This window comes from Zeus faber (genome assembly GCF_960531495.2).
Source record: "Zeus faber genome assembly, chromosome: 12".
Classification (NCBI taxonomy): Eukaryota; Metazoa; Chordata; class Actinopteri; order Zeiformes; family Zeidae; genus Zeus; species Zeus faber.
In genome coordinates, this window is record NC_137196.1 from 15,706,734 (window position 1) to 15,730,714 (window position 23,981).

Here is a 23,981-nt window from a genome sequence, read left to right on the forward strand (position 1 = left end):
CAGTAACAGGTTGTACCACAGATGGTAGCAAGAGTTCATATTTTCTATTTTTCCACTGAAAAGCAGCATCACCATTCAACCCAAGTTATTTGAAATCCCTGTTCTGTGTGAAGAAATGCGGATTATCTTGGCTCACAGCTTCTGATGCTCTTTCGCCATCTTAAGAAAGGCCACACATCTGTTACACCCTGGTAATTCAAGATATTTTTGTGGTTAATGACGCAGTTAATCAGCTTTGTGTTGCTGTAATGGTCACGATTTGCATGCTTTGGGTGATGATGGGCGATCAGATTACAATTGGGCAACTTTAAAAGAAAGCTTTGTGGAAAGATTAATCTCACGGCCTTGAAAACACGAGGAAAGTTATTCGCCAACAGTTTCTGTTACATATATCAAATATCTATAATAGCTGTCGCTGTTTTTTTTTGGTTTTTTTTATATAGAATGTTGTGATGTGGGGATGGTGTGGTTTGAGCAATCACACCCGTCCTGGGTCTAGATAATATGGGCCCAGGATCAGAGTGGCTGTACACCAGTTGCTCCTTGCACGAATGGTCTAACTGGCAACAGATAAAACCCCCATCCCCACACACATCCAGGAGAGGATCCCTTGGCATGACACATGTCCATCTGCTCCGGAGCTTGTTGCACCTAGCCCCCTGTCTACAATAAACTTGTGCGTCTGCAACCGCATCATCTGTGACTCTGTGGTCCTGAAAACGCCACTTGGGGGGCGTGTGGTAGGCGAAACTGCCACAAATGTATTTTGTTAACGAAAGCTTTAGCAGCTTCAAGATGTGTAAAATAATTATTTTGTTTTTCTGAACAGAAAACAAGGGTCGGTTGTTCCTGGATCGGAATGGTCCGTGCAGCTGGATGTTACAGGAATAGAAATGAAAAGGATGATTGAAAAATCACAACCTTTAGAATTTTCTACAGGGGAAACCTTTAAGCAAAATGCCTTTAAACAGATTCTGCTAAACAACTATGCCAAAAGAGCTGGTACAGATATTTGTCTATTAATCAAAGTAAGAATTTAATTAAGTGGATGGTCGCTGTCATGGGAGCTTGCCTTTATACACCTATATTTACTAGTATTTCATTATAAAACTTGTCATGGTGCTCCTTTCACCTCCAATTTGCATAGAATGAATCAAGGAGACGCATCTTATGAACAAAATTTTTTTTTTATTTTCATCACACACACAACATGGTACATTGCACTGTAAAGCTCTAGTGATAGATCAGCACTGATTCATAAAGTTTTGAATTAAACCTGCAACTCATTGAGCACCCTAAATCAATTGTGCACATGAGAGAAGACAAATCACTACCGCTGACCAAGAATTTAGTTTCCTGACGTGACGAAAGTAATTTTCTTTTTCCTGTTCAAAAGCCGAGCTAGCCGAGGTCGAGAGCCTTGAACTTGACCGTGCAGGTTTCAGGACGCGGCGGCTCAGGGTTTGTACATCCCGTGGAAGGTGACGGGCATGGCGCACTCCACCTCCGCCCTGGCGATCTCAGACAGGTCCTTGGCGTTTAGGATGAGGAGGTAGCCTGGTCGCTGGGACCCGGGCGCCACCACGATGGTCAGAAGCACGCCTGGAAGCACAGAGCCAGGGCACGATGAAGCTTTCACCCCAAGCGCGACAATTACAAAAGTCCAGTCAGAAGTGCGCTGCATTAGTGTGGTTGGTGACCTACCATCATCCTCATCCACTCCATCAGGGGTCTGCACAAACAGAGGCTCGGATGGGTAGGAGTCTGGCTCCTGCCATACCCATGTCTCTTTGGTCTTCACGTTTAGCTTGCAGATCTACACGTGGATAAGCAATGGGTGAATTGAAAAAGCGACGGAAACATAGTTTCCACTCACTGAACCACTGGCGATTGGTTGTGTTCTCATAACTTACCCTGTCGGGAATGAAATGGTTCAAACCCAAGCCATAGGCATACGTGTAGTTCTTCCCTGCGTACCTCTCGTAGTTGATCTGGGGGAACTCGAAAGCTAAGGACACCGAAATAGATTGGAATGAAAAAAGATGAGTCAATAAAAACGGAGGCCGACTCCAATTCATTATTTTCAATCACAACAGGGGAGAACGGATTTGAGGCGGTCACTGTACCTTGGCGAGGTCCAGAGAACAGCACCTCCGGCTCCAGCCAGATGGTTCCATCGGAGTGCATCACCGCTGTGGCCGTGGTGTACGGCAGACTGACCAGGTTCTTCCCCTGCTCCTCCTTAAAGTCCATGAACATCAAGAAGGTGGTGAGGACCCGGGAAACACGAGTTCCATGAGCGGGAAACCATCGTCGGTTATGCCCGACGCAGAGAAACCAACTCACCTTGTGTATGTCCAGGGGGATGACATATCTGCGCACCTCCGGCTGAGGGGCCATCATGGCCGCCTTCTTCACCTCCTCCCAGTTGGCACGCAGGTTGGCCAGCCACAGGTAGTTGTAAACAAATTCAAAACTACCGCACATGGAAACATTGTGAGGGAACAGAAAAAAAACAGCAACGTTGTCGGCCTCAAATTGTCTTACAGAAACCTAGTACCCTTTCCAAGCGCACAGGTCCACGACCACGAAGCCTTGGTCTTCGTAGGTGTTGATGTGATGGAAGAGGCCGATGGCGGCTCCCCTGAACTTGTGATCAATGTACTCTCCCGGGTCCTTTTGGGCTAAGTGGAACCATGTCTACGAAAAAAGCAACATAAAACAGCTGTTATAGGACGGTAGTAGCATGTATGGTTATAGTACAGGCTCTATAGAAACCAAGCCAGAACCAGGATCTACTCTGGGTTCTTACCCCCAGGGTCTCGTTGGACTCAAAGCAGTCCATGTAGTTGGAGCCTCGGATGCTCCAGGCACTCAGGAACTTCAGCAGGTTGATTTTCACCGGGGTCTCCACAAACACAAAGTAGTTTTCGGACATGCCGAAGCTGTCACGGACGAGGTCAGATCGGTAAATTGCCATGAATTCGATGAAATAAATCGAACTCTTGACGTGGGCCACCGAAAGCTGTGTGCCGCGTACCTATGCACGTAGGACGGCTTGAACCTCTCAGCGCTGGGGAACTGCACCACCACCTTGGACTTCTCAATGGGGTCAGACTTATCTGAGGCGAAAAGACACAAGTATATTGTGATATTAATTTTTTTTTATAACATTCAAGTTTGTCCTGTGTGGCCCTTTTATAACTATCTGTAGTTACTGATGCGGGGTAAATGATCACAATCAGCCACAGTAGAGTGCTACTCCCCAATGCTTTAATGGAAAATAAACGACGGCAAAGGAATGTCTAGGGCTCCATAGAGTGACACAAGTAGCGAGCGCTGACCTTTCTGCGTGGGAGGGATCCTGACGATGTTGTAGGCCAGCGTAGCACCCTTCCCCATGCAGTTTCCAATGTTGAACACCGTTCCGTCCCGTTCGATGTGGGGGTGAGCCGTCACGCCGTTGATGTTGATGTAGTTGCACATGTCCACCTGCGCGGTGTAAAAAAAAAAAAAAAAAAGTTCCAAGAATCCAAAACCAAACAGCGAGATTGCGTTTTAAACGACTACCTGTGGCTGTGCGACAAAACTGACATCGTTGTACCTTTTTCAGCGTCTCCAAAGTGTCCGTGTTGACTTTGGTGATGTAGTTGGTTTCTGTCACGGCGTAGAAGTCCTCGCCGATCGGGTACACGTTCACCAGGCAGTTGTCCGTCACCTCCACGCCCTTGAAGTAGGAGAAAAACCTGCACGAGGAGAACAGTTTGTAGATGAGCCGACGCGCACAAAAATGATCTGAAAACGCAACGGCCGCTCCGTGGTTCGATGCCGTGCAGATGCATTCAAAGTGCACTCCAGACATTACGGAGTTAGAGGTCATCGTGCACCGCAGGGCCGTCGGGGGGGACCGACCTGGAGAAGATGTTTTTGCAGGGGTCGGGGTAAGCGAAGGTGCCGAACTCGGTAATGACCACACGCTTCTCTGTGATGGCTCTCACGTAGGCGTCGGTCTTGACAAACCTGGAGGCGGGCGGAAATATGGGTTATGTTCTTAAAAATCCGACGCCCCTGACGCGCCGCCACCGTAAAGGTCGAGCCTGCCCCCTCGTACTTCCTGAAGTAGGTGACCTGTCCGTTCTTGAAATCAAATTTGTGCATCAGCGCCTGGCCGTCGAACAGGTGATAGAACGGCTCATCCCCGACCTCGAAGAGACCCGGTCCCAAGCGGAGGAGACTTCCCTTCAGGAACGAAGGAATTCGGCCTGTAACAATATTATTTTGTTTAAAAACATGACACTTTTGAAGACATATGCTCAAATATCCGCCCCTAATTTGGATGCTCGCACACTATTTCCCATTCTGATTGTCCGGGAGTGTCGGAGAGCAGCCAACAAACCTGTGACCGTTGCCGGAAGGGGCTCAGATAACTCTTCACAAGTCTCAAAGATCTTTTTATAGCCGCCCGCTGGATGCTCAAACCTGTTGCAATTGAAATGAAGAGACGCGTTCCTTTAATATTCAAGAAAGAAAAACAAAAATCCAGTCATCGTCAAAAACACAGTAAAACGCTTGGAATCGGTCACCCGGATCACACAAACATGGCGAGCGGGTCTCAGTCTTCAGACCTTTAAAATCTTCCGAGAGCATTAACTGTTGAGCGGCAGCGGCACTGAGCCTTTAAGTTGCTGTGAGAGTCACAGGATCGAGGGGGGGAGGACTTTCAAATCAATCATTAAATTCCATAAATTCCAAATCCGACAATAATCGCACCTCAGTGAACCCTAAAACACAGTTTTTTTTTTTTAGAAGTGGCTTCGTAGCATAAGACTTTCTGACGCTGTCACGGCGTGTACGATCATTCAAAGCGGGCCCCCGTCAACACATTGGTCGGTACACTGACGTGCCATTAGAAGCGATGGAAGTGGAATGAAATGGGTCAAATGTGTCCCAAACTCACCTGCTGACCATTGTTCCTTGTCGTTGTTGGAACACACACACACACACGCACGCACGCACGCACGCACAGAGAACACACACACACACACACACAGTCAGACGACTTGTGGTCACTTCTGAAATGGAAGGTCTCGGACCCGCCGTCCGATTGAAGGTACTTATACACAGAGTCACTGCGGCATCCAGCCAATCCCGTCGCACCGAGAACAAGCGAACAAGAATAGCATTGTGTGGAGATCCCTCTCCGGCCCCCTCTCAAACCCGATTTGTTTTGCGTTGAACAACATTTCACAAAATTAGAACTCTGTCATCAGGGGAATGTGTTGCAATCGGACGCGTGATTTTTCTTCTTCGGTTCCTATAGCTGTTCGCGTTGAGGGAGGGTGACTTGCATATAGACGCACACATAGCAGTATTGAACCCCCCCCCAGTGTAGTGCTCGGTTGGGACAAATACAGAGACGTACACGTGGGACGTGAACGTGAAGCAGGGAATCCCATAATGTCCATCCAGTCGGCAGTGCTTTTTTATTACTTTTAAGAAATAACGCTTGTATAATAAAACTGGGGATAGGATTAGGATGATGCAATTTGCGTGTGGTAAAACAACAACAACAACAACAACATTGTTTATTAGAAAATATATTTGTTATCGATAGATTGTTATTACAGAGGGGTATGTTTAGTGTTTACTGTTTAATGCTGCTTACTGCTTGAATTCCCGAGGTTTGTACTTGTTATTATCCTGCCGTGTACAGTAAACCGTGAGGTTCATTGTGTAGTTCAGTTTTTTTATTGACATGTTTCACTGTTCTATGTTTTATATGCGTCATTTTTCATTATTAGTATTATTATCGTTTTTTGATGTGAGCTGCTGGGACATTGCAATTTCCCTCTGGGGGTGAATAAAGAATCAATTTATCTGTCTATCTGTCTATCCATCTGTCTGTCTATCTGTCTGTCAATCCATCTGTCTGTCTGTCTATCTATCCGTCCATCCATCCATCTATTTATCTATCTATCTATCTATCTGTCTATCTATCTGTCTATCTATCTATCTGTCTATCTATCTGTCTATCTATCTATCTGTCTATCTATCTATCTATTTATCTGTCTATCTATCTGTCTATCTATCTATCTATCTGTCTGACTATCTATCTATCCATCTGTCTATTTGTCTGTCTATCCATCTGTCTATCTATCCATCCATCTATCTGTCCATCTATCTATCTGTCTGTCTGTCTATCTATCCATCCATCTATCTATCCATCCATCCATCCATCCATCTATCTATCCATCGCTTTCTATATCCATATATTTCTCTCTATCCATCTATATCTTTCTCTATCCCTCTCTCTCTCTTCCATGTAGTATCTATATCTATCAATCTATTTATGTGTCTGTATCTAGCATCTCTCTCTCTCTCTCTCTCCATCCATCCCATCATTGTGTTTGTTTCAGTTACACGTCGCCCTTTGCTGTGTTGTGTTTTTTTTGGGGGGGGCAGACACGTGTGTTCTCTGATGTGAAGCCCTCTGCGCCTGCATCTGCGTCGTCTCGTTCCGGACATAATCCAGGTGAGCGGGGGATTACGGCTCGACGCGGAGCGCGGACAAAGGCGACACTGTGCGTCGGTCCCGTGGGAAAAGGCGCCATTAGCGCTGAGCGGAGCGGCCATTGTGCCGCGAACCCGCCGTGACTAACCCCGTTTGAGCGTAAGAACGAACGCGGAGCTTTCCCCCCGAAAACGGCGATAACCTCGCGTACGTGCAATCTCGCCGTTGTTCTTTGGACCAGCGCTGCGACTTTTACGCCGCCGCGTCTCACGTTCAAACCAGTTCACAATCCCGAATGTTGTGTTTTGTTTTGTTTTTGTTGTTGTTGTTGTTGTTTTTTTTAATTTATTGTTATTCGTTAATATCGCGGCTGCGATGGGGGCCGCGCATGCGCAGTACCTTTTGTGCTCCTCAATATGGCGGCCGAGTCTCCGGAGCGCACCAGCTAGCCGTTTTGCTAACCTACCTTTCGCTTAACGAAACCCGTCGACCGCGCGGGGGAGAGGGAGAGGGGGTGGGTGACTTCGACTTTTCGGACCGTGTCGTGTGGACGCCGGTGTTATTATTTTAAGTGGTTTTCATTTCAGGCGGCGGGGGGTGGAAGATGAATTACTCTACGAAGGTAGTTCAGGTGACGAACGTCTCTCCGAGCACGACATCCGAGCAGATGCGAATGCTGTTCGGGTTCCTGGGAACCATCGAGGAGCTGAAGTTATTCCCACCAGAGTGAGTTGGACGTCCCCGCGTCGAGCAGCGACGCCGTGGGGCTTGTGCTACAGCAGCTGTGCTAAATCGGGTCCCGGCTAGCATGCTAACGCGCCGAGGCTCCGGCCCGAACACACGTTTCCCTTCCCACTGCATCGAATGTTTAATGCCAATCACACGCCGGAGATTAACATTTTTATCTCCTTCATAATCAAAGGTCGTGAGTATTAAGTGGTTTAACCACTTGCTGTTCTTGGACCCCCTCCGCATACTTCTAGCTGTGTTAAAGTGGTAATCCGTGAGATTATTTTGTTTAAAAAAAACCTAAAAACCCCATCCCATATTTTATGTGTTTTAGCTGCCATTAAAAAACAGGCGTTCGGTGTATTTACATTGGGTGTGTTCTCCTTTATGTGCTGTTTGTTGTGTTGGTGGCGGGGTCCGCCTTTCTTGGCAACAATGCACTGTTCGGGTGAGTAAACTATGGCTATCGTGAGACACCCACCACCAGACAAAGCTGCTTTCGGGCAAACTTTTGTTTTTTGTTCTGTTCTGTTGTGTTGTTTGTGTACTGTTTGACAAAACCTCCCAAACAACATCGCTCGGGTGTGTGCGGTCCGGGCGCTTCGAAGGTGGGCGCAGTCCGCCGGGTCACAACATCTGGGAGATGTGCGGGCGTCGGCGCGGACAAACAGCGAAATCCGCGGAGGTTATAATTTGGCCTTCAGACTGGAGATGAGGGGAAAGGAAATGTCATGGATTACCACTTTAACGGAGCCGCACGCGGGATAGTGACACTTTATCATAGTGACGGTGCATCAAGTACGGCCTCGCATTGACGCTTCACGTTTGACAGACCGTTGTTTCCGTCACTTAACAGCACATCAGTAAAGCGACTTGAGTACTCTTTTAACAAATTGCACTACATTTGAATGTGCCTGTGCTCTTCCCTGTGCCAGTGACTCCCCCATGCCGGTGACGTCGCGGGTCTGCTTCGTCAAGTTCCAGGAGCCGGAGTCTGTCGGAGTGTCTCAACATTTGACCAACACCGTCTTTGTGGACAGAGCGCTGATCGTTGTCCCGTTTGCAGAAGGTTGGCCAAATATTAATTCAGCACGTGTGGAAGGCCGTTATCGATGATGATAATAATACCTTAATCCAGGGGTATTGGGGCGTTAGCGAGCATGTGAAAGACGGTAGAGATTTGGACCCGATCCCGCTTGTTGTTTAAGCAACTTGCAAACCGGGGTCACGTCACGACGCAAGGGGGTACGATAGACGCTTATCCAACTCATATTTGGTAAAGCCGTTGTCGATGCCGCTCTCCTCCGTCGCCCCGTGAGATTTACGCGCGGCGGCGAATGCGGATTTCTCGACGCGGATTCTTGGTGTACCGCGTGCAAAGTGCCGGCCACTCGACGCCAGGGTTTTTCCAGCTCGGGTGCGACGCTCACGACATTGCAAGCAGCTCGGAAAAGCGCCGCGTTGACGGTTCAGTTTGGGTCGGAATGCACCGTACACCAATGTCTGCTTTAATGACTAGGATGTGATCGTTGCCGAGCTGCGGGGAGCTCCAGATACCTCCTTTTTAAAAAAAAATAAAAAAGAAAATGTAGTAAGAAATGTGTGTACGCACTTAACCATGTATTTTTATTTTCTCCCCCATTTTCGACTATCCTCTGTTAAACTTCTCTCTGTTATTTGTTTGTGTGTGTGTGTGCGTGTGTGTGATTTTTGTAGTGGAGAAGGCAAAAGCAGCCCCCTCGTTGATGGCTGAAAGTGGTCCTCTGCCCGCCAACAGGGGATTGTAGACATTTGCAAAGGCCAGCAAGCATTCAAGCCCCCCCACCCCTCTCTCTCTATGTGTCATATATGCTTTCTCTGCCCTCTTTCTTTCTCTCTCTCCCTCCCTCCCTCTCTTTCTCATTTTCTCCATTTTCTAGGTACTTCTAGACCGTATGAGATAGGTTGGGAGCTCGAAGCATAGTCTGAATTATGACTGTCTACGCAGTCCAACAACAATATATAGAGAGCTAAATCTTTTATCAGGTGCCTGTAAAGAAAATCGGAAGATCCTGGCGGCAATTGACAGTACTGAAAACTAGCGCTACCGACTAACCTAAAAGACTGTTCAGCCCTTCAATTAACGGTGTAAGTGGTGTTGTCTGACAGCACATAGACAAAAGGGGAATGCTGAAGGTAATGCATCGATTCATGGTGTGAATAATCTGCTGTGTCATGTGCAACTGATGTAGTTTTTACAATTCGAAAGGTACACAAAAACAAAAGAACTTTGGGGCCAGAACAAATTTGTGTGCGGTGGTTTAGACGCCACCTTGTTGATGTCCCTGCAGCTGAGAGGCATCAGGTTGTCTTGAAGCGCAACAACGGGCACATAGATTTAATTCAAGGCTGACCCAAAGTGCTTATTTCCAAATTCCTGTCTGGTAATTTAATGTACAGTCATCAGTTGTCTTAGATGCCCTCCTGACATGACACAATGTTAGTGTTCTACTCTCTCTTTAACAGTGGTCTTTTTTGTTGTTGTGTTTTACAGTTCTTTTTCCTGGCTCAGCCAGTCCTGTATACCAGGCCCTGCTGAAAATACCACCCAACAGTTTTGTCTCCTGCAGCAAAATTCTCTCTCTCTCCCTTTTTTTTTTTTTTTTAAATGTTGTCATTGTCGTGAGTGTGTTTTTGTATTAAGGCTGTTTGTGTGTGTTCTGTATATGAGAATAATGTCACTAGGGGTGTTTATTTTTATTTTTTTTTCCTTTTTTTCTTTTTTTGATTGTCTCTGATCTGATTAGACATTTAGGTTTGCTTCATTATGGGCTGTGTTAACATAACAAATACGGATCGAAACAAAGTCATTTCTGGTTGGGAACGATCTCAAATTGCATATGGATAGTTAAAATATGCAATGACAGGTAAGGTGATGACAAGCTACGGGCACAACTGACACACTACCTATCCTGAATTCTCAATTTCTTCTTAGTGTTTACTGCTATATCCTCTGACATTTGTGTTTTGGGTGAGTATAAACAGACAGCCTATAGTGTTGTTGCCAAATCCCTTAAATTCTCTTTTTTTTGTGTATCTCGATTTTTCTCTGTGTGCTTTTAGTAGCGAAGCCGCCAACGTGAGTCGCTTGTTTCAGTAAACATCTGTATGAAAATTGAGGGCACAACCCACTGGAGAAGCCGCTGTGCTTGCTAACGTTTGGTTCATGACTTAAAAAACGTGTTCAGGTGATATACCCTTGGCAGTGTTCATTGGAGTAGTGTGATATTTTCCAGCAATAGTTATGCCACTGCAATGATTAAATGAATTTCCTCTGAGATCTAGAAGGTAACCCCTTACAGAACTTAAATGAACTTACAGACCTTGAATGATAAATGTCACGTGAAGTCCTTTTTATTTTTATTTTTTATTTTTTTCCCTCCCAAAAATGTCTCCTGTGTAAGTTGCTGTTGACGTGACGCGTGATCTGCCTCCTCTAACGCCCGCTTTGTTTTCGTGTAGGCTCTATTCCAGATGAGGCTAAAGCTTTGTCACTGTTGGCGCCAGCAAATGCTGTTGCAGGAATTCTGCCAGGAGGGGGGCTTCTTCCAACACCCAACCCAATGCCCAATCCACAAGTAAGATTCCAACGCTTTCGCCGAGACGTTCACTCACATTCCCTCAACATGAAAGTGGCGACCGGTGATTCAGCCGGTATTTGCAATTGCGATGTTTGGTGTTTGCGCCGAATTGTTTTGCCAATAGTTTCCAAATGTTGCTCGAGACCGTTTTGAGCGCTTGCTGGAGGGAGAACTAAGAAGCTGATGAAGCTAAAGGGTCCTGATCACATTTTTCAATTTGATCCCCGTTCTAGATGGGAGGCAATCCTTTTGGTGGTCCAAACATGGATGCAATGGCTGCATTTGGATTCCCAGGTCCCAATATGAATCCCCAGGTGCGGCAGATTATTATTATTATTCTTTTTTTTTTCCATTGCCCCAGAGCCAATGTCATTTTTAATAATACAACAAAAAAAAAAAGATGCTCCAAAGAATGTTCTCTCTAAAACTCCCAGTTCACTCGCTCTCTTTCCAGGCTGCTGATCAGCTTTTGAAGTTCATGACGGATCCAAAGTAAGTAGCTGTGACCAAACCCTCCCACATATTCATGCCTCCACACCCCAAACCGTGAATGTGAAAACTGGGGAAAAACAAATTGTACGCACTCGGCTCCCCCTCCGCACCGTGTTTGCTTATGAACGCCCCTTTGTCTAGACTCAATCCCATGGCTGCAGGCATGAATATGAACGCCGGCATGAAGGCGGATTCGGCCAACAAAGAGATTGAGGAGGCCATGAAGAGAGTCAGAGAGGCTCAGTCGCTAATCTCCGCTGCTATCGAGCCTGGAAGTGAGTCAGCAGTCCCCACCGAAATAATTGACTCACCTTCTGTGCGACTGTTTCTTAAAGAGTTCCGTTTGATAATCTACGACCCTTGATAACGTTTTAAACACATCGGCTGCAGATAAGGAGAGCAAAAAGAAGCACTCGCGATCCCGCTCGAGGTCCAGGAGGAGGAGGTCTCGATCTCGCTCTCGACACAGGTGAGCCGTTGGTTCAGTTTGACGCCGCTTGTGTTGGTTTTGTCGAGGCTGTTCTTTTTGTATTTTTCCTTTCCTTATATCTATCTGTAAATGCGGAGCAGACATATACTTAGCTTGGCTTGTGCTTGGCAGGCGGTCCAGGAGCAGGTCGAGGCGGCGCTCGGCCTCCAGAAGCAGACGGCGTTCCAAGAGCCCGCGGCGCAGAAGGTCCCACTCCAGGGAGCGGGGGAGGAGATCCCGCAGCAGATCCAGGTGCGCTGCACATCTGTTGATCTTCACCCTATTGTGCAGTGTTTGCTTTCCCACTAATTGTAAATGTATACCCACAAGTCTTCCCAACCAAGAGAAGCCTGTATGTACAGGGGTTCATGTTACTGTAACATAGAATTAATTTTTGCAAGTGACTGATCGTCAGGTACAGTCGTCAAGTATCAAGTCCGTGAAATGCCACTTTTACCCCTTTCCCACTGCACCAAAAACCCGGTAACACCCACTAACATCTGGCATTTGTCATTAGTGGGAACGGCCACACCCGGGTTTCAGTCCTGGGACAAATTACCCTGCAGTCACAGGTTTTTATCGGCTCCGGCTCAGACGGAAGCATGACACCTGGCTAAACGCACTCATTTACGGCATACTCCTCTCCTGGCAATGGGAAAGATGTCAATCGCTTATTTTTAGCAGGTTTACCCAAGTTAAAAAAATAATTGGATTTGTAGTGCTTTTTGAAGACAAAATGGCAGACGAGCAGTTGCAGTTGGGTGTTCACAGGAATATGCCAAATGTCTTGTAACAGTGACATGTTCTGAATGGGTCTTCCCTGAAGATTGCCTTTTATTCCAGTGAGGGGCTCTGTGTTGAAAGGAGACTTTATTTCAAACACTTAAAAAGAACAGCATTACCACAGTAAAAATTCCTCAATATTGTCGACCTCCACAATAGAAATCCTACATAATCCTCACCCACTAATTGCTATGATTTAATTTGTGATGGTGAATTTTTGACAGTATGCGGTCTGACAAAGTGGTCTTGTATCATAATAATAATGTGATGTGTCTATTGTCTTGAATCTTCTATGATTGTGATAATACCTGACACACGCCATGTATTTTCCACGTCACACGTTTTTTTGTTTTTTTTTACAAGGTTGACAAAAGCATGTCACTGTGCTTGGCTTCCCGTTTGACCCTAAATCTTCAACTACATTGTGTCCACAGAGACAGAAAGAAAGACGACTCGGGGCGAAGGAGATCCAAAACGCCACCAAAAAGCTACAGCACAAGCAGGAGGTCTCGCAGTGCGAGCCGGTGAGTCCATGGGCCACACGCACGCACGCACACGCACGCACACACACACGTGAACCTGCTACTTTGTCCCGTGTGATGCAGGAGACGCAGGAGAAGTCGCAGTGGCAGCCGCTCTCCTAAGAGGTCCCCGAAAAGGAGAAGCTCCAGGTCTCCATCTCCTAGGAGGTCGGTCCTTCTTTAACGGAAACATTTCCCACTCGATTATGAAGTTCCTAATAGCATTCACCAGTCGGGTGAAGCCGTCATGTCTTTGTTATGAATTGGAACTAGAAACCTAAAAGCAATACGACAGCTGTCACATGATCAAATAAATCTAGTGATAATATATACAGTATATCATTATCATAATATAAATAAATATATCCACATAAATATTTGTTTTGACATGATTTCCCCCGCACTCTAATTGGGAGATCTCATTTAAGGAGCTCACAAATTAATTGGCCAAGTTGCAGGAATTCATGTTTGTTCATGTGGACGTTTGGAATCAGGACTCAAGTTAGATTCAAACTTGGTATTCTTGGTTTGTTTGAATCAAGATGTGATGGACTGTGACGGACACGCTGTGACTTTATTATTGGTTGTTTGTCTACCTTAAAACCTATTTTGCTGTTGGGAGGGTTGAACATACGGACGTCAAATCTCCCTTTCACCATTTCAGACACAAAAAGGAGAAGAAGCGAGACAAGGACAGGGAGCGGGACCGCAGGGGCGATAAAGAGCGCGGCCGCGAGGAGCAAGAACGCTCCGCCAGCAAGAAGAAGAAGAGCAAGGACAAAGAACGGGAACGGGAACGGGAGAGGGAGCGGGAGCGGGAACGGGAGCGGGAGAGGAAATCCGACACAGAGAAAGGAGACGTAAAGGTCAGAAAACAAATGTAAAAGGATCACCCCGCCCCCAATCAGCTTGTATTGAGCGTTGCGGTTCTTATTCAGTTTATTTTATTTCATTTTTTTCTTACAGATCACGAGGGACTATGACGAGGAAGAACAAGGCTACGACAGCGAGAAGGAGAGGAAGGACTCCGACGACTCCGCCCGCTCCCCTGGCTCTGTCGACGGGAACAGCAACGGCGCCGGGCCGCCGGTGAAGCAGGCCAAGGTCAACGGCGCCGACGATCACCACCAGGAAGACATGGACGTCAGCGACTGACGAGAGCGGGGCCGCGCTTCGCCCCACACCATCCCTCCATCTTTGTTGTGAACATAGGTTAGTTATATCAGTGTATCTCCCCCCCCCCACCCCCACTTGTAAAAAATAATCTAAAATGTGAAGTGTGCTTTGAAGTATTGATGTTTCTTACATAACGATGTGACGCTTCTCTTCACTCTCCTCACATAGAAGCAGGTTTCTGCTCTTCTCCGTAAACTATAACACGCCGTAGTTTGCTTTTCCCCCCCTGCCAGCTTGTGATGACCTGAGGTTTAGGTTGTTTTCACCTTTTGTTTTTGCAGAGTGTTTTGGTGTAGTATCACAACAGTTCTCTGTACGTTTGAAAATGTTTTATATAATAAAGTCAACCCGAGGGACACCGTTGAGTTGGTGGATCGCTGATGTTATCCAAGTAGAACCATTGGAACAAATATCCCGCCCCGTGTTGCTTTATTTAAAGGAATGACGTGTTCAAAAGCCGCTTCCAATCTTGACAACTTTGTGACACTGCGATGAAAAACAGGAGTACGAGAAGATTCCTTGAAATGTTACATCTTGTAAGTTTCTTTAAGAGGTTTGTGTAAAACATTTTTGAAGAGTAAATGTTGAGCAAATCATTTTCCAAAATGTATTGATCCGACAATACCATAGAGTCATGGCATGCTTTAAATATTCTTAATATCAGCGCAGCGTTAAACTACAACTGTTTTCCTGATATTCCATCTGGGCCCACACACCCTCGACACGTTACAGTTCATACAAACAACAGCCAAGAGGTAACATGAGCAAACCTGAAGATACAGGAGGTCGAGTCCTGCACTGCAGAAAAGGCTCGGGCCGATCAACCGCGAGAGCGCGGTTTGATGCCCCAAGCTCTTTCCTACGGGGGTTTAAAAAAAAAAGAAAGGGAAAAAAACAAAAACATTCTGGAGTTTCGTAAATGTATTGCTACAGTGTGGTTTCTGAGTACACACGGTACAGGGTTTACACTGGAAAATGAGCTTAATTCAGTGTAACGGCTATATTTCAAACTTAATATGTAGTCTCTGAAATATTTACAGATGAGAGTCAGTGCAGTCTTGGAGGAACTAAAGATGAAATTAGAACGTGGATTCTCGCGGGGGCTCTCACCCAAAACGAGGCCAAAGAGTCCAAACTGGGTCTTCCGACAACTTTTCAGTCGAGAGGATAGCAGCACGGAGCAGCGGTGCGGCCGCTCGAATGGAGAGCAAAACAAAAAGGTTCAACGCTACTGGCAAATGAATACGACGTGCTGCCAAACGCTGATATGTACCTTCACGTGGAGGGGTGCACGGGAACATTTGCATTGATACTCTTTGGAAACTATCTACCAAAAAAATAAAAAAGAGATGATTTCCCTTTTAAACGGATCACATGAAAGAAAAGTAAAGAACTAGTAAATTCTTCCAAAAATGACGTTTGAAGTTGGTCGTTTCCGTGTCGGGAGAGTTCGCCTGGGACTTGCAAAGTGCTTACGGCTGCAGGTCGGGGAAGCGGCTGGGGTCCTCCTTGTATTCGCCGGGGATGGAGAAGGTGGAGCCTTCGAACTCTCTGTAGCGGAACTCCTGGAAGGTGACGGTGGCGGTGATGGTGGGGAACACGGGGATGTCTGCGGAAGGAGACGGAACAAAATGAGGACAAGGGGGCCTGGGCGCGGACCGGAAAAGCGGGAGCGAGGCCACGTACCGAGTTTGACGGGGAAGCCCGGAGGGAGCTTCATCTTGACAAATTCCCGGAGTTTGTTGAAGTGCTTGAACGGGGCGACGACCTCCAGGACATTCAGTAATCTGAAGAACGAGTAAGTCTGTCAGCCAACCACAGCACTGATAGAAATGTCTGCTGATACCAAACCATTTCAGGCTTCCACACCCCTGCAGATAAAGTGTATTTAATTGTTCTAAAAAAAAAAAAAAAAAAAGTGTCCTGTATTGATGTAGCGTTTTGGAAATGGCTACACCCAGAGGAGGCCAAATACTGGTTTCACAAATACTGGTTTCACAATTTGCCTCGTTAGAGCCACAGACCAATCAATGCTCCCGAGGGGCGAGTCCCCATGGTGCTCGTCGCCTTTACTTTCGCACTGGCTGAAACGTGACTCCGTTTGATTTTAAATCACTGACGCTGACCGAGCGAACGCCGTGAAATGTTAAAATGAAGGCTCGTGAATCAAGAGTCAACTCCTCGTATAAATAATTATGAAGACAATTAATATACATGTTAAATAAAGAAGGCGTGTGTAGACAATACGGATCATCTGAATGTTCAGCTCTTTATTATCCTAGTATTATTAATACTATTATCATGGTAGTAGGGATCTATGTGTCCCTAGTGCATCCATGTTAAAGACATCACACAGATCAATCACATTTGAAAAAGAAGTACGAAGCATTGCAATTCAGCACAATCCAAACAACAGCAAGTTAAATATTTACGCCGGCTGCCACAGTGGATCTGTTCAGCCCTGTTTGATTCCCCGAGATGAATTATTCATCCGGCGACGGACGCTTCTTTCCAGATTCAAAGTGAATCCCCGACATCACACGCGACCGGCGCGCGTGGAAAACAAACGGCGAGCAATGGAGAGACTTACGACTCGGTGCCCAGAGGGAAGTCCTGGCTCATGGCGACGGTGGCTTTGAAATTCTTCTTGCTCTCCTTGCAGACAAGATCTCTGCCGAGGTGAGGCGGCCTGGGGGAGGGAGGGGAGGGACAGACAAGAACGTGAGGTTTCAGTCTTATTTCAAACCCATCCTCCGACTCCTTGTTATCGTCGACGTCGCGGTAACCTACTTTCCGTGGTCGGAGGTGATGTACTCCTCCCAGGAGATGGTGTTGGACGCCGGGGCGGTGAGCGACTGCCTCCGGACGGGCTGGGGACCAAATCATTTGACCGTCAGCGTGAGGGGGTTCGGCGCACCGTTTTTTAAGATTACGAATCACAATTCCGCCGCCGTCCGCCGATCTCACCGACCTCGAAGCTCTGCTCGCTGATGTTGCCTCCCTTGCTCAGGCTCTCCATGATGGCCTTGTTTCTCAGGATGTCCTCCTCGCTCAGGTGCTCCCTGCGCTTCCTGGACTCCAGGACCAGGCCGTTCACGGAGTAGAAGTCGGCCAGGAAGTTCCCAATGCGCTCCTGCGCCAAAAAATAACAATTCCGTGTTCCATGAAGTAGACACTACAATATGAACATCTGTATTTACAAGCATCATCTTTGGAATATTTGTACTTGTTTTTATTCGTTCGACAAACCGGCTATAAATGAAGTTCATTATAATAAATAACGACAACATAAATGAGCAGCACAAGCCGCTGGCTGAGATGTTGCTTGGTTTGCTTTCACGGTAGCTCACAGTCTTGTCCTCCCTGAAGAGCCAGCCGATCTGACTGCGGGAGAAGGTGATGGACTTGGTGGAGAGCGTGGCTGAGTAGACGTCGCTGCTCATCAGGATGTCCACCTCCTCCTCCGTCTCCATCTCAGACTCCTTTTGGCAGAAAAAACAACGGTCGGCCATCGCTCCTCATGGCGGCTGTAGCATACACGACTGAACGGGAGCTCCCGCAGCCTGACCCGTAGGATTGTTTAAAAAAACATTCAGCAGTGAAAGGAGGACATTGTCTTAAATCGACACTTTTGGTGCACGGCCGCGTAACGGTGAAAACCGGCCGATGGCCTGCAGCCATTACCAGCTTGATGAGACGTGGACAGAAAGCGATACATAGACACATGGATACATTTTCTTTCCAGTGAGATAAGAGAAGTCAAAGATTCTGCTGAGGCCATTAGGGCTTGACGCCGTGCTCCTCCCCCCATCTAAAAAATAAATAACATCTGGCGCCAGTTGCATCAGGGCGGCGGCGTCTTTAACAGTGGCAGCCTATAAATAATTCAAGTGGTTAAACAACACAGATGTTCCCTGGTGTGGACGTCTGCTCTGAGAGCGGCTTCCTTCGTCTGCCTCTCAAACAATCATGGGCTCTTTTGGTCACACTTGCACCAACTGTTGCGCTCCGCCAGTTCATCTCCATCTCACTAATCAGGTTTGGGAGTCATTACCTCTTTTTCGATAAGCCTTGCCTGCTGGCCACTTCCTGCTTGTCTAGAAGTGATCTACAGGGCACGTCCCCCACAATTTGGAGAAACACAGATAATTACCACATGTTTCCGCCATTACACAGAGTCCATTTTCTATAACATCTGACCTGACACTGCAGTCCCTGCTCGACTGGACTTCTTTTAGAGGGTTCACATCGTGTGTGTGTGTGTGTGTGTGTGTGTGTGTGTGTGTGTGTGTGTGTGTGTGTGTGTGTGTGTGTGTGTGTGTGTGTGTGTGTGTGTGTGTGTGTGGGGTCCGTTCAGCTCACCTCGTGGTGTATTCTTTGGTATACTTTGGCCTCATTGTCCAGGACCACAAAGGACTGAGCTGGTGGAGCATCGCCGTTGAAGATGAAACTCAGATCTCCTCGCTGACACTTCATGTCGTTAAAGTCTATGAGGGTGGTGTCTAGTCTGAACCCAGAGAGAGAGAGAGAGAGAGAGAGAGAGAGAGAGAGAGAGAGAGAGAGAGAGAGAGGGAGGGAGGATTATTTAGATTATTTTTTTGAGACGATCCCTGAAAGAACAAAGATGTGAGGTAGAGCCGGCGGTAAATCTTCACCTAATATTGATCCCCTGTTTGTAGATCTTACAAGCATCAGATGGAAGCATTCGGGACAACAAAGGCACTATGATGCAAAAGAGAGCTTGTATCAGTGGCAATTTAAGAGTTTAACAACATAGTTATGGTAAGGGCTGGGCAATGTGCCAATATAATATCAATATCAGGATATGAAACTGGATATCCTCTGGGACTTTGCTTATCAGTGTGATATAATTAAATGTCTTTAAGGCTGTGTTACAGAAAGGTAATGAGAGAAAAGGCCGTAAAGGCTATGACTTCTGCTTCCTCTTACCGTGAAACATCAAAACTTACCCCAACTCTGAAAATCCCAGTGCAGCTCCAGATAAAAATCACCAAGCTGTGGACGAGAAAAATAAATGCGATTCATATAAAAACATCAAATTAAAGGGTTGACAGCTGCATCGGAATCCGTTAGATTAAGGCTGTGTAATCATCCCGAAAGTAGGAATCTAATGGTGAACATTTGGCTTGAGTGGCCTGGTTGGGCGGTCAGTGTGAGTCTCACCTCTCTGAGAGCTTTCAGCAGCTTTGGCCTCTTATCCTCCACATTTTCCCTGGACTGCTGCTTTAACTTCCGCAGTATTGCTGTGACTGAGGAGGCAAGCAAAAAAAAAAAAAAAAAAAAAAAAAAAAATCTAATCAACAGCTCACTTGTATGAGACTAGTTGCTCTTACCAGAGTGATTAGCACGGACGCTCTCCTGTTATCTTGACCACGGGAAAACTATTAGACTGGGAATAGTCGGGAGTGTGAAGAAGTGCTGACGAGGCACATGCTGCAGCTCGGTACGGCACACAGGCGCCTCTAGTGACCACACGTCCACCACCACAGTGTGGTGCGCACAAAATGAGTTATGACGACAAGATGGATCCAAAGTAGACTGGAAAAGGTTTTAAGGCATCAAAAGACTATTTCCCAATAGCTACTAACCACTTAATTTGCCAATATGTTGACCTAGTCAACACTGTCTGTCCACCGGATGCCATTTAAAACACAAATAGCCTCTGTCTGAATGCCATTTTGTCTACGTGCATAGTCTCGTCTTTGCGTGTCATTGCTGGAAATATTGAATGTGTGCCACTTCTTCCCCCCCTTCCTGTCTCACGATCACCCTCTCACTGTGCCACGACCTTCCCATAGATTAACTCCAGTCCCCGGTCCTGCGCCTGTCTGACTGCCACAGCAGACGTGAAGAGTGGAGGTGCATACTAACAAGGTTGAGGGTCATTCTTTAAGGCTTTCATGTTATAGTCTGCAGCAGAGGATATAATAGTAAAACATGCTTTGAATAACATGATGAATAGCTTATGAGAAACATTTAGCAAATATTTAGTGAAAAAAAGGGAATCCTAAGGGAGGCTAAAAAGAAAAAGAGAAATGTGATTTAAAAGCAACGTGATTGGTAAGATACAATTAGCAGCAGACATATTAACAAATGAAGCTCAGGTTTAAACTGTCGTTCACATGTCATTAGTCACAGTCCATTGGCTATGATAGATGTAGAACCAGGAGCATTAAGTAGGGTGGAGACAGCGGTAAGCTCATCGCTTTCCCGATGCTAAGCTGCAGTTCAGGCTGTGTTCCAGCCCATCTGGATGACCAACCATCAGAGAAAATCCCCAAAGCTCCAGCATTACCTTTTTAACTGGACCGTCCACGTGTACGCAATGCAAACAGGCAGCCAACAAACTGAATAAAAATAAGCATTACGTGTCCAAAAGAACTATACAAATTTTGCTGCACATTTTAGAGTTGAGTCTTTCCTATGTTTGGTTGTTGAGACTGTAAATGAGCCAGCTAGCTAGACGCATACCAAGAGATTTCTACAGCGCTGAAGGTAATGATAAGGTAATGAATTTGCGGTAAAAGAAATTGCCGATATGCATGGTGGAGCTGAAAATGGACCGCAATATAAACTAAATTCACACATTTTTCATTTACATACAGAAGACAGAAGAGGAAAGAATCAGCTCTCATTCAACCAACTTTGCATGATTTGCATTGACACCGACATTCACTCGGGGAGGATGTGTTCTGCATAGCAGCCATAGTTTTATGAGAGCAGCAGGAAAAATGGGCGGCAGCGAGATTGAAACAGATGAAAAGCTCCAACTGCCGACACCGGCTGTTAGCCGAAGGCCAAACAACTCTGGCAAATGCATTTGCATCGTCGCTTACTGTAACGTGCCAGCGGGAAAAATATATAGTAAAGAGCACTGGAATTCTAAATACCTGAAATTTTATTTACCCACACACACGCATCTGTTTGTAAAAAATGATATAGTCCAAAAGTTAATACTATACAAGAAAGAAAAAATAAAAGAATAAGAAGCTGTTGTACTTGAAATTGTTATACTTTAATTGTTTTGCACATGTAACGCCAAAGCAATAAAGACAAAATATCCTACAGTTTTAAGTTTTTTTCAATTCAACCTTTGTTAAATAGCATAATTGCTGTATCGAACAGAGTATCGTAATGAACCGTGAGCGGAGTTTATCATTACACCCCTAGGTTTTGTGTAGGTTGATGATGGTTCAAATATTCAAATCCATTTTAGAGTAAGGCTGTAATGTAACAAAATGTGGAAGAAGTGAAGGGGTCTGAATACTTTCTAAAAGCACCGTGTATGAACTTATATTGTGATAAGGAACATAAACAGTCGACTGTTCTACAACACCTCCAAACCGCTTTCAATATAAATCTTTTAGAGAAAATGAATAAGGAATGTAGATATTCTTGCCCATGAGTATTTCTGAATCCATGCAGCATTTAAACATTAATGAAGACACAATTGAAAACTGACTAATCTGATTTCATGATGCTAAAGATAAAAGGCATTTCACAACATAATGCTTTGGAAAATAAATGTTTGCTTGACTTACTCATTTGTCTGTCACCATAGCTGATTGCTTCGGCCAGAGGGCTCCACCCTTGCGCATTCTTCACCTTAACAGGTGCATTATGTGCCAGAAGTAGGAGGGCACATTCTGAAAAACAAAACATCACACATTTTGCAAAGGCTTCTCTTTGAGAATGTTATACCTGTAATGTTTGTCTGTTTTGTCTATTTTGGGATCCATAGTTTGATGTTCTGCATAATAAGTGGTTGCAATGACGTTTTCCATCAAAGCTTAAATAAAATGACATTTCTAGGGCGCTGTTGCTGTAAGGTTTTGTACTGCATCGCTACCTGAAGTTGCAGTGGCACACTCCAGTAATTCTACCTCGTTCAATTAAATTCTCACTCAATGATTATTGACTGAACAATTAGACAAAACCAAGTTTTTTTGGGGAAAAACTAAAAATTTAACATACTTGTTCTACCCCTTACAAAATCTCACTGTTTAAATGTTGATGCATCTTTTCTGGAATATCAGTAATCGCACTGGACTCTGCCCAACTGCTGATACCTGGAATGTTTGTATTTTCATACAAGAGGCCAGACAGGACACGTTAAATGCAGATGATGTAGTCGGATTGTACTACACCCAGAGAAGGAAAGGAAGGAAGGATAAATTGTTGATGAAGTTGCATTGGCAGGTGTGCATGCATAAAGTGTATTCATAGTAGATTTACTTTATTAAACCCTGTGTCCTCCACCCACGTGTCCTTTGCATTTGCACCAGTGCCAACCACTTGCTTTTGTGAAGTTTAATGTAATGGTAAGTTAAAAAAAATTACATTTAAAAGCATTTAAGCACAGCATGTATCAACTGACCTTTGTGGCCCAGCATCACAGCTAAATGAAGAGGTGTGTTTCCTGAAAGGCAGAAAATAATTAGGAAACATTATAAATGCAAACAGCCGTGTAGAATAAACTCATTACGATCACAATTGGCAACAAAGATCGCTGGGTCCGTATCGATGCACCCACCATGCACATCCTTGCGGGAGATGCTGTGGGTCCTGATGAGAGAGGACAGTCTTCGCACGTCTCCCTGGAACACGCATTCGTGCACGGGGAACTCCAGCGCCTCGTTCGTGAGGATGATGGGGTTCTTGTTGTCGTCGTCGACAGTACTCGCCGAAGTGTTGGTGTTTTGGTTGTTGGTGTTGCTGTTGGCCAGGGGCTTCGCCGACTGGCGAAAAGCCTTGTTGGTTTTAAAGGCGTCGATCTCTCCGGTGCGGATGGTCCCGTTCGAGGTGTCCAGGATATCGTCATTTTTGTTGGTTTGTTTGTTGTGGTCTTTCCGCAAGGTGCGAATCTTCTCCCCCGTCATAGCTGACTATACCGGGCTAACTAGTTCTTAGCTTTAGGAAGGCTGGCGACGATATTGCATTAATAGGAGACCTACCGGGCATCGGCGGGGAATTAAATCGCAGACACGGTTAGAAACAACACGACACTTGTTGTTGGCGGTGGCCGCTTACGCAGATACACATCTCGTCTCGCTCGAAAGCCACCGTAAGCCGCCAGCGAACATGAGCAAATAACACAAAACGAGTGCGGTTGTATGCTGTTGGCCACCGAACACGACGACGACGACGGATCACGACGCGAGATAAACAACAGTCGACCCCCGAAACGACCGCCCCGTTCACTCCCGCATGTTCTTCTCGACCGTACGTTTCAAAATGGTACCGACTCCATGGTGCGCTTTGCGGCAAAAAAAAAAACCCAACAAAAAACAACCCGGCGGCCGGCTCCAGGCGGCTGGCTAGGACGAGATAATATCGCCGCGAGACTTGACAACCCCCGCAGAACCACCCGAAATTAGCCAGCGGGGGTGGGTGGGTGGGGGCGGGTGAAAAGGCGGGGTCGCGGCGCTCAAACATGGCGCCGGAGCGTGGGCGTCGCGACCCCCAAGCGGGCGTGTCGACACGGGTAGGCGGGCCGAAGGCCGGCTGCGATTGGTCGAGCCGAGCGAGCCGGAAGTGAAATCCCATTGGGCAGAGCTGTCGCCGGAGGCTCGGTTTGCTGGACGGGGGCGGTTTGACCGGCACCCGCAGAGCGTGAGGGCGGAGGTGCCGGTCGGAACCGTTGCTTGAATCCCCACGCG

At 46.3% G+C, this 23,981-nt stretch overlaps 3 protein-coding genes across 5 annotated transcripts; 1 reads left to right on the forward strand and 2 right to left on the reverse strand.

Moving 5' to 3' along the window:
* Positions 1-1,456: 1,456 nt before the first annotated feature.
* On the reverse strand, positions 1,457-4,968 carry rpe65a (retinoid isomerohydrolase RPE65 a; the record flags this gene model as incomplete). Its single annotated transcript, XM_080010381.1, has 14 exons — positions 1,457-1,602; positions 1,705-1,816; positions 1,914-2,008; positions 2,127-2,241; positions 2,347-2,476; positions 2,561-2,700; positions 2,813-2,945; positions 3,041-3,122; positions 3,345-3,492; positions 3,605-3,746; positions 3,913-4,020; positions 4,112-4,262; positions 4,397-4,479; positions 4,958-4,968. 14 exons carry the CDS (start codon positions 4,966-4,968, stop codon positions 1,457-1,459), a joined length of 1,596 nt encoding a protein of 531 aa, XP_079866507.1.
* Positions 4,969-6,423: 1,455 nt separating this feature from the next.
* Positions 6,424-14,664, forward strand: LOC307238505 (uncharacterized protein). Of its 3 annotated transcripts, none has more exons than XM_080011507.1 (13): positions 6,424-6,532; positions 7,099-7,237; positions 8,176-8,309; positions 10,742-10,857; positions 11,094-11,174; positions 11,315-11,352; positions 11,494-11,627; positions 11,743-11,821; positions 11,954-12,073; positions 13,039-13,128; positions 13,210-13,293; positions 13,790-13,991; positions 14,092-14,664. In XM_080011507.1, the coding sequence occupies exons 2-13, from the start codon at positions 7,116-7,118 to the stop codon at positions 14,278-14,280; spliced, it is 1,389 nt and encodes a 462-aa protein (XP_079867633.1). In that variant the 5' UTR covers positions 6,424-6,532; positions 7,099-7,115; the 3' UTR covers positions 14,281-14,664. The 3 variants fall into 3 exon arrangements, with proteins under 3 accessions (XP_079867633.1, XP_079867634.1, XP_079867635.1); XM_080011508.1 differs by lacking the exon at positions 6,424-6,532 and adding an exon at positions 7,007-7,025; XM_080011509.1 differs by lacking the exons at positions 6,424-6,532; positions 7,099-7,237; positions 8,176-8,309 and adding an exon at positions 8,363-10,467.
* A 45-nt stretch (positions 14,665-14,709) lies between these two features.
* LOC307238504 (ankyrin repeat domain-containing protein 13C-like) lies at positions 14,710-23,649 on the reverse strand. Its single transcript, XM_080011506.1, has 13 exons — positions 22,856-23,649; positions 22,700-22,741; positions 21,864-21,968; positions 19,486-19,571; positions 19,272-19,317; positions 18,957-19,023; positions 18,664-18,808; positions 17,652-17,783; positions 17,273-17,434; positions 17,092-17,171; positions 16,892-16,990; positions 15,988-16,088; positions 14,710-15,910 (listed from the first exon to the last, which is right to left on the reverse strand). Exons 1-13 carry the CDS (start codon positions 23,199-23,201, stop codon positions 15,774-15,776), a joined length of 1,548 nt encoding a protein of 515 aa, XP_079867632.1. The 5' UTR covers positions 23,202-23,649; the 3' UTR covers positions 14,710-15,773.
* Between the last annotated feature and the right edge of the window lie 332 nt (positions 23,650-23,981).

Coding starts and splice junctions, on each gene's coding strand:
- LOC307238505 (XM_080011507.1), top strand. CDS start 7,116: ATGAATTACTCTACGAAGGTAGTTCAGGTGACGAACGTCTCTCCGAGC. Junction 11,628..11,742: donor CGCTGCTATCGAGCCTGGAA/GTGAGTCAGCAG, acceptor CATCGGCTGCAG/ATAAGGAGAGCAAAAAGAAG. Junction 13,992..14,091: donor CAGAGAAAGGAGACGTAAAG/GTCAGAAAACAA, acceptor TTTTTCTTACAG/ATCACGAGGGACTATGACGA.
- LOC307238504 (XM_080011506.1), bottom strand. CDS start 23,201: ATGACGGGGGAGAAGATTCGCACCTTGCGGAAAGACCACAACAAACAA. Junction 17,784..18,663: donor ACCAAAGAATACACCACGAG/GTGAGCTGAACG, acceptor TTCTGCCAAAAG/GAGTCTGAGATGGAGACGGA. Junction 17,435..17,651: donor TCTTCAGGGAGGACAAGACT/GTGAGCTACCGT, acceptor TTTTTGGCGCAG/GAGCGCATTGGGAACTTCCT.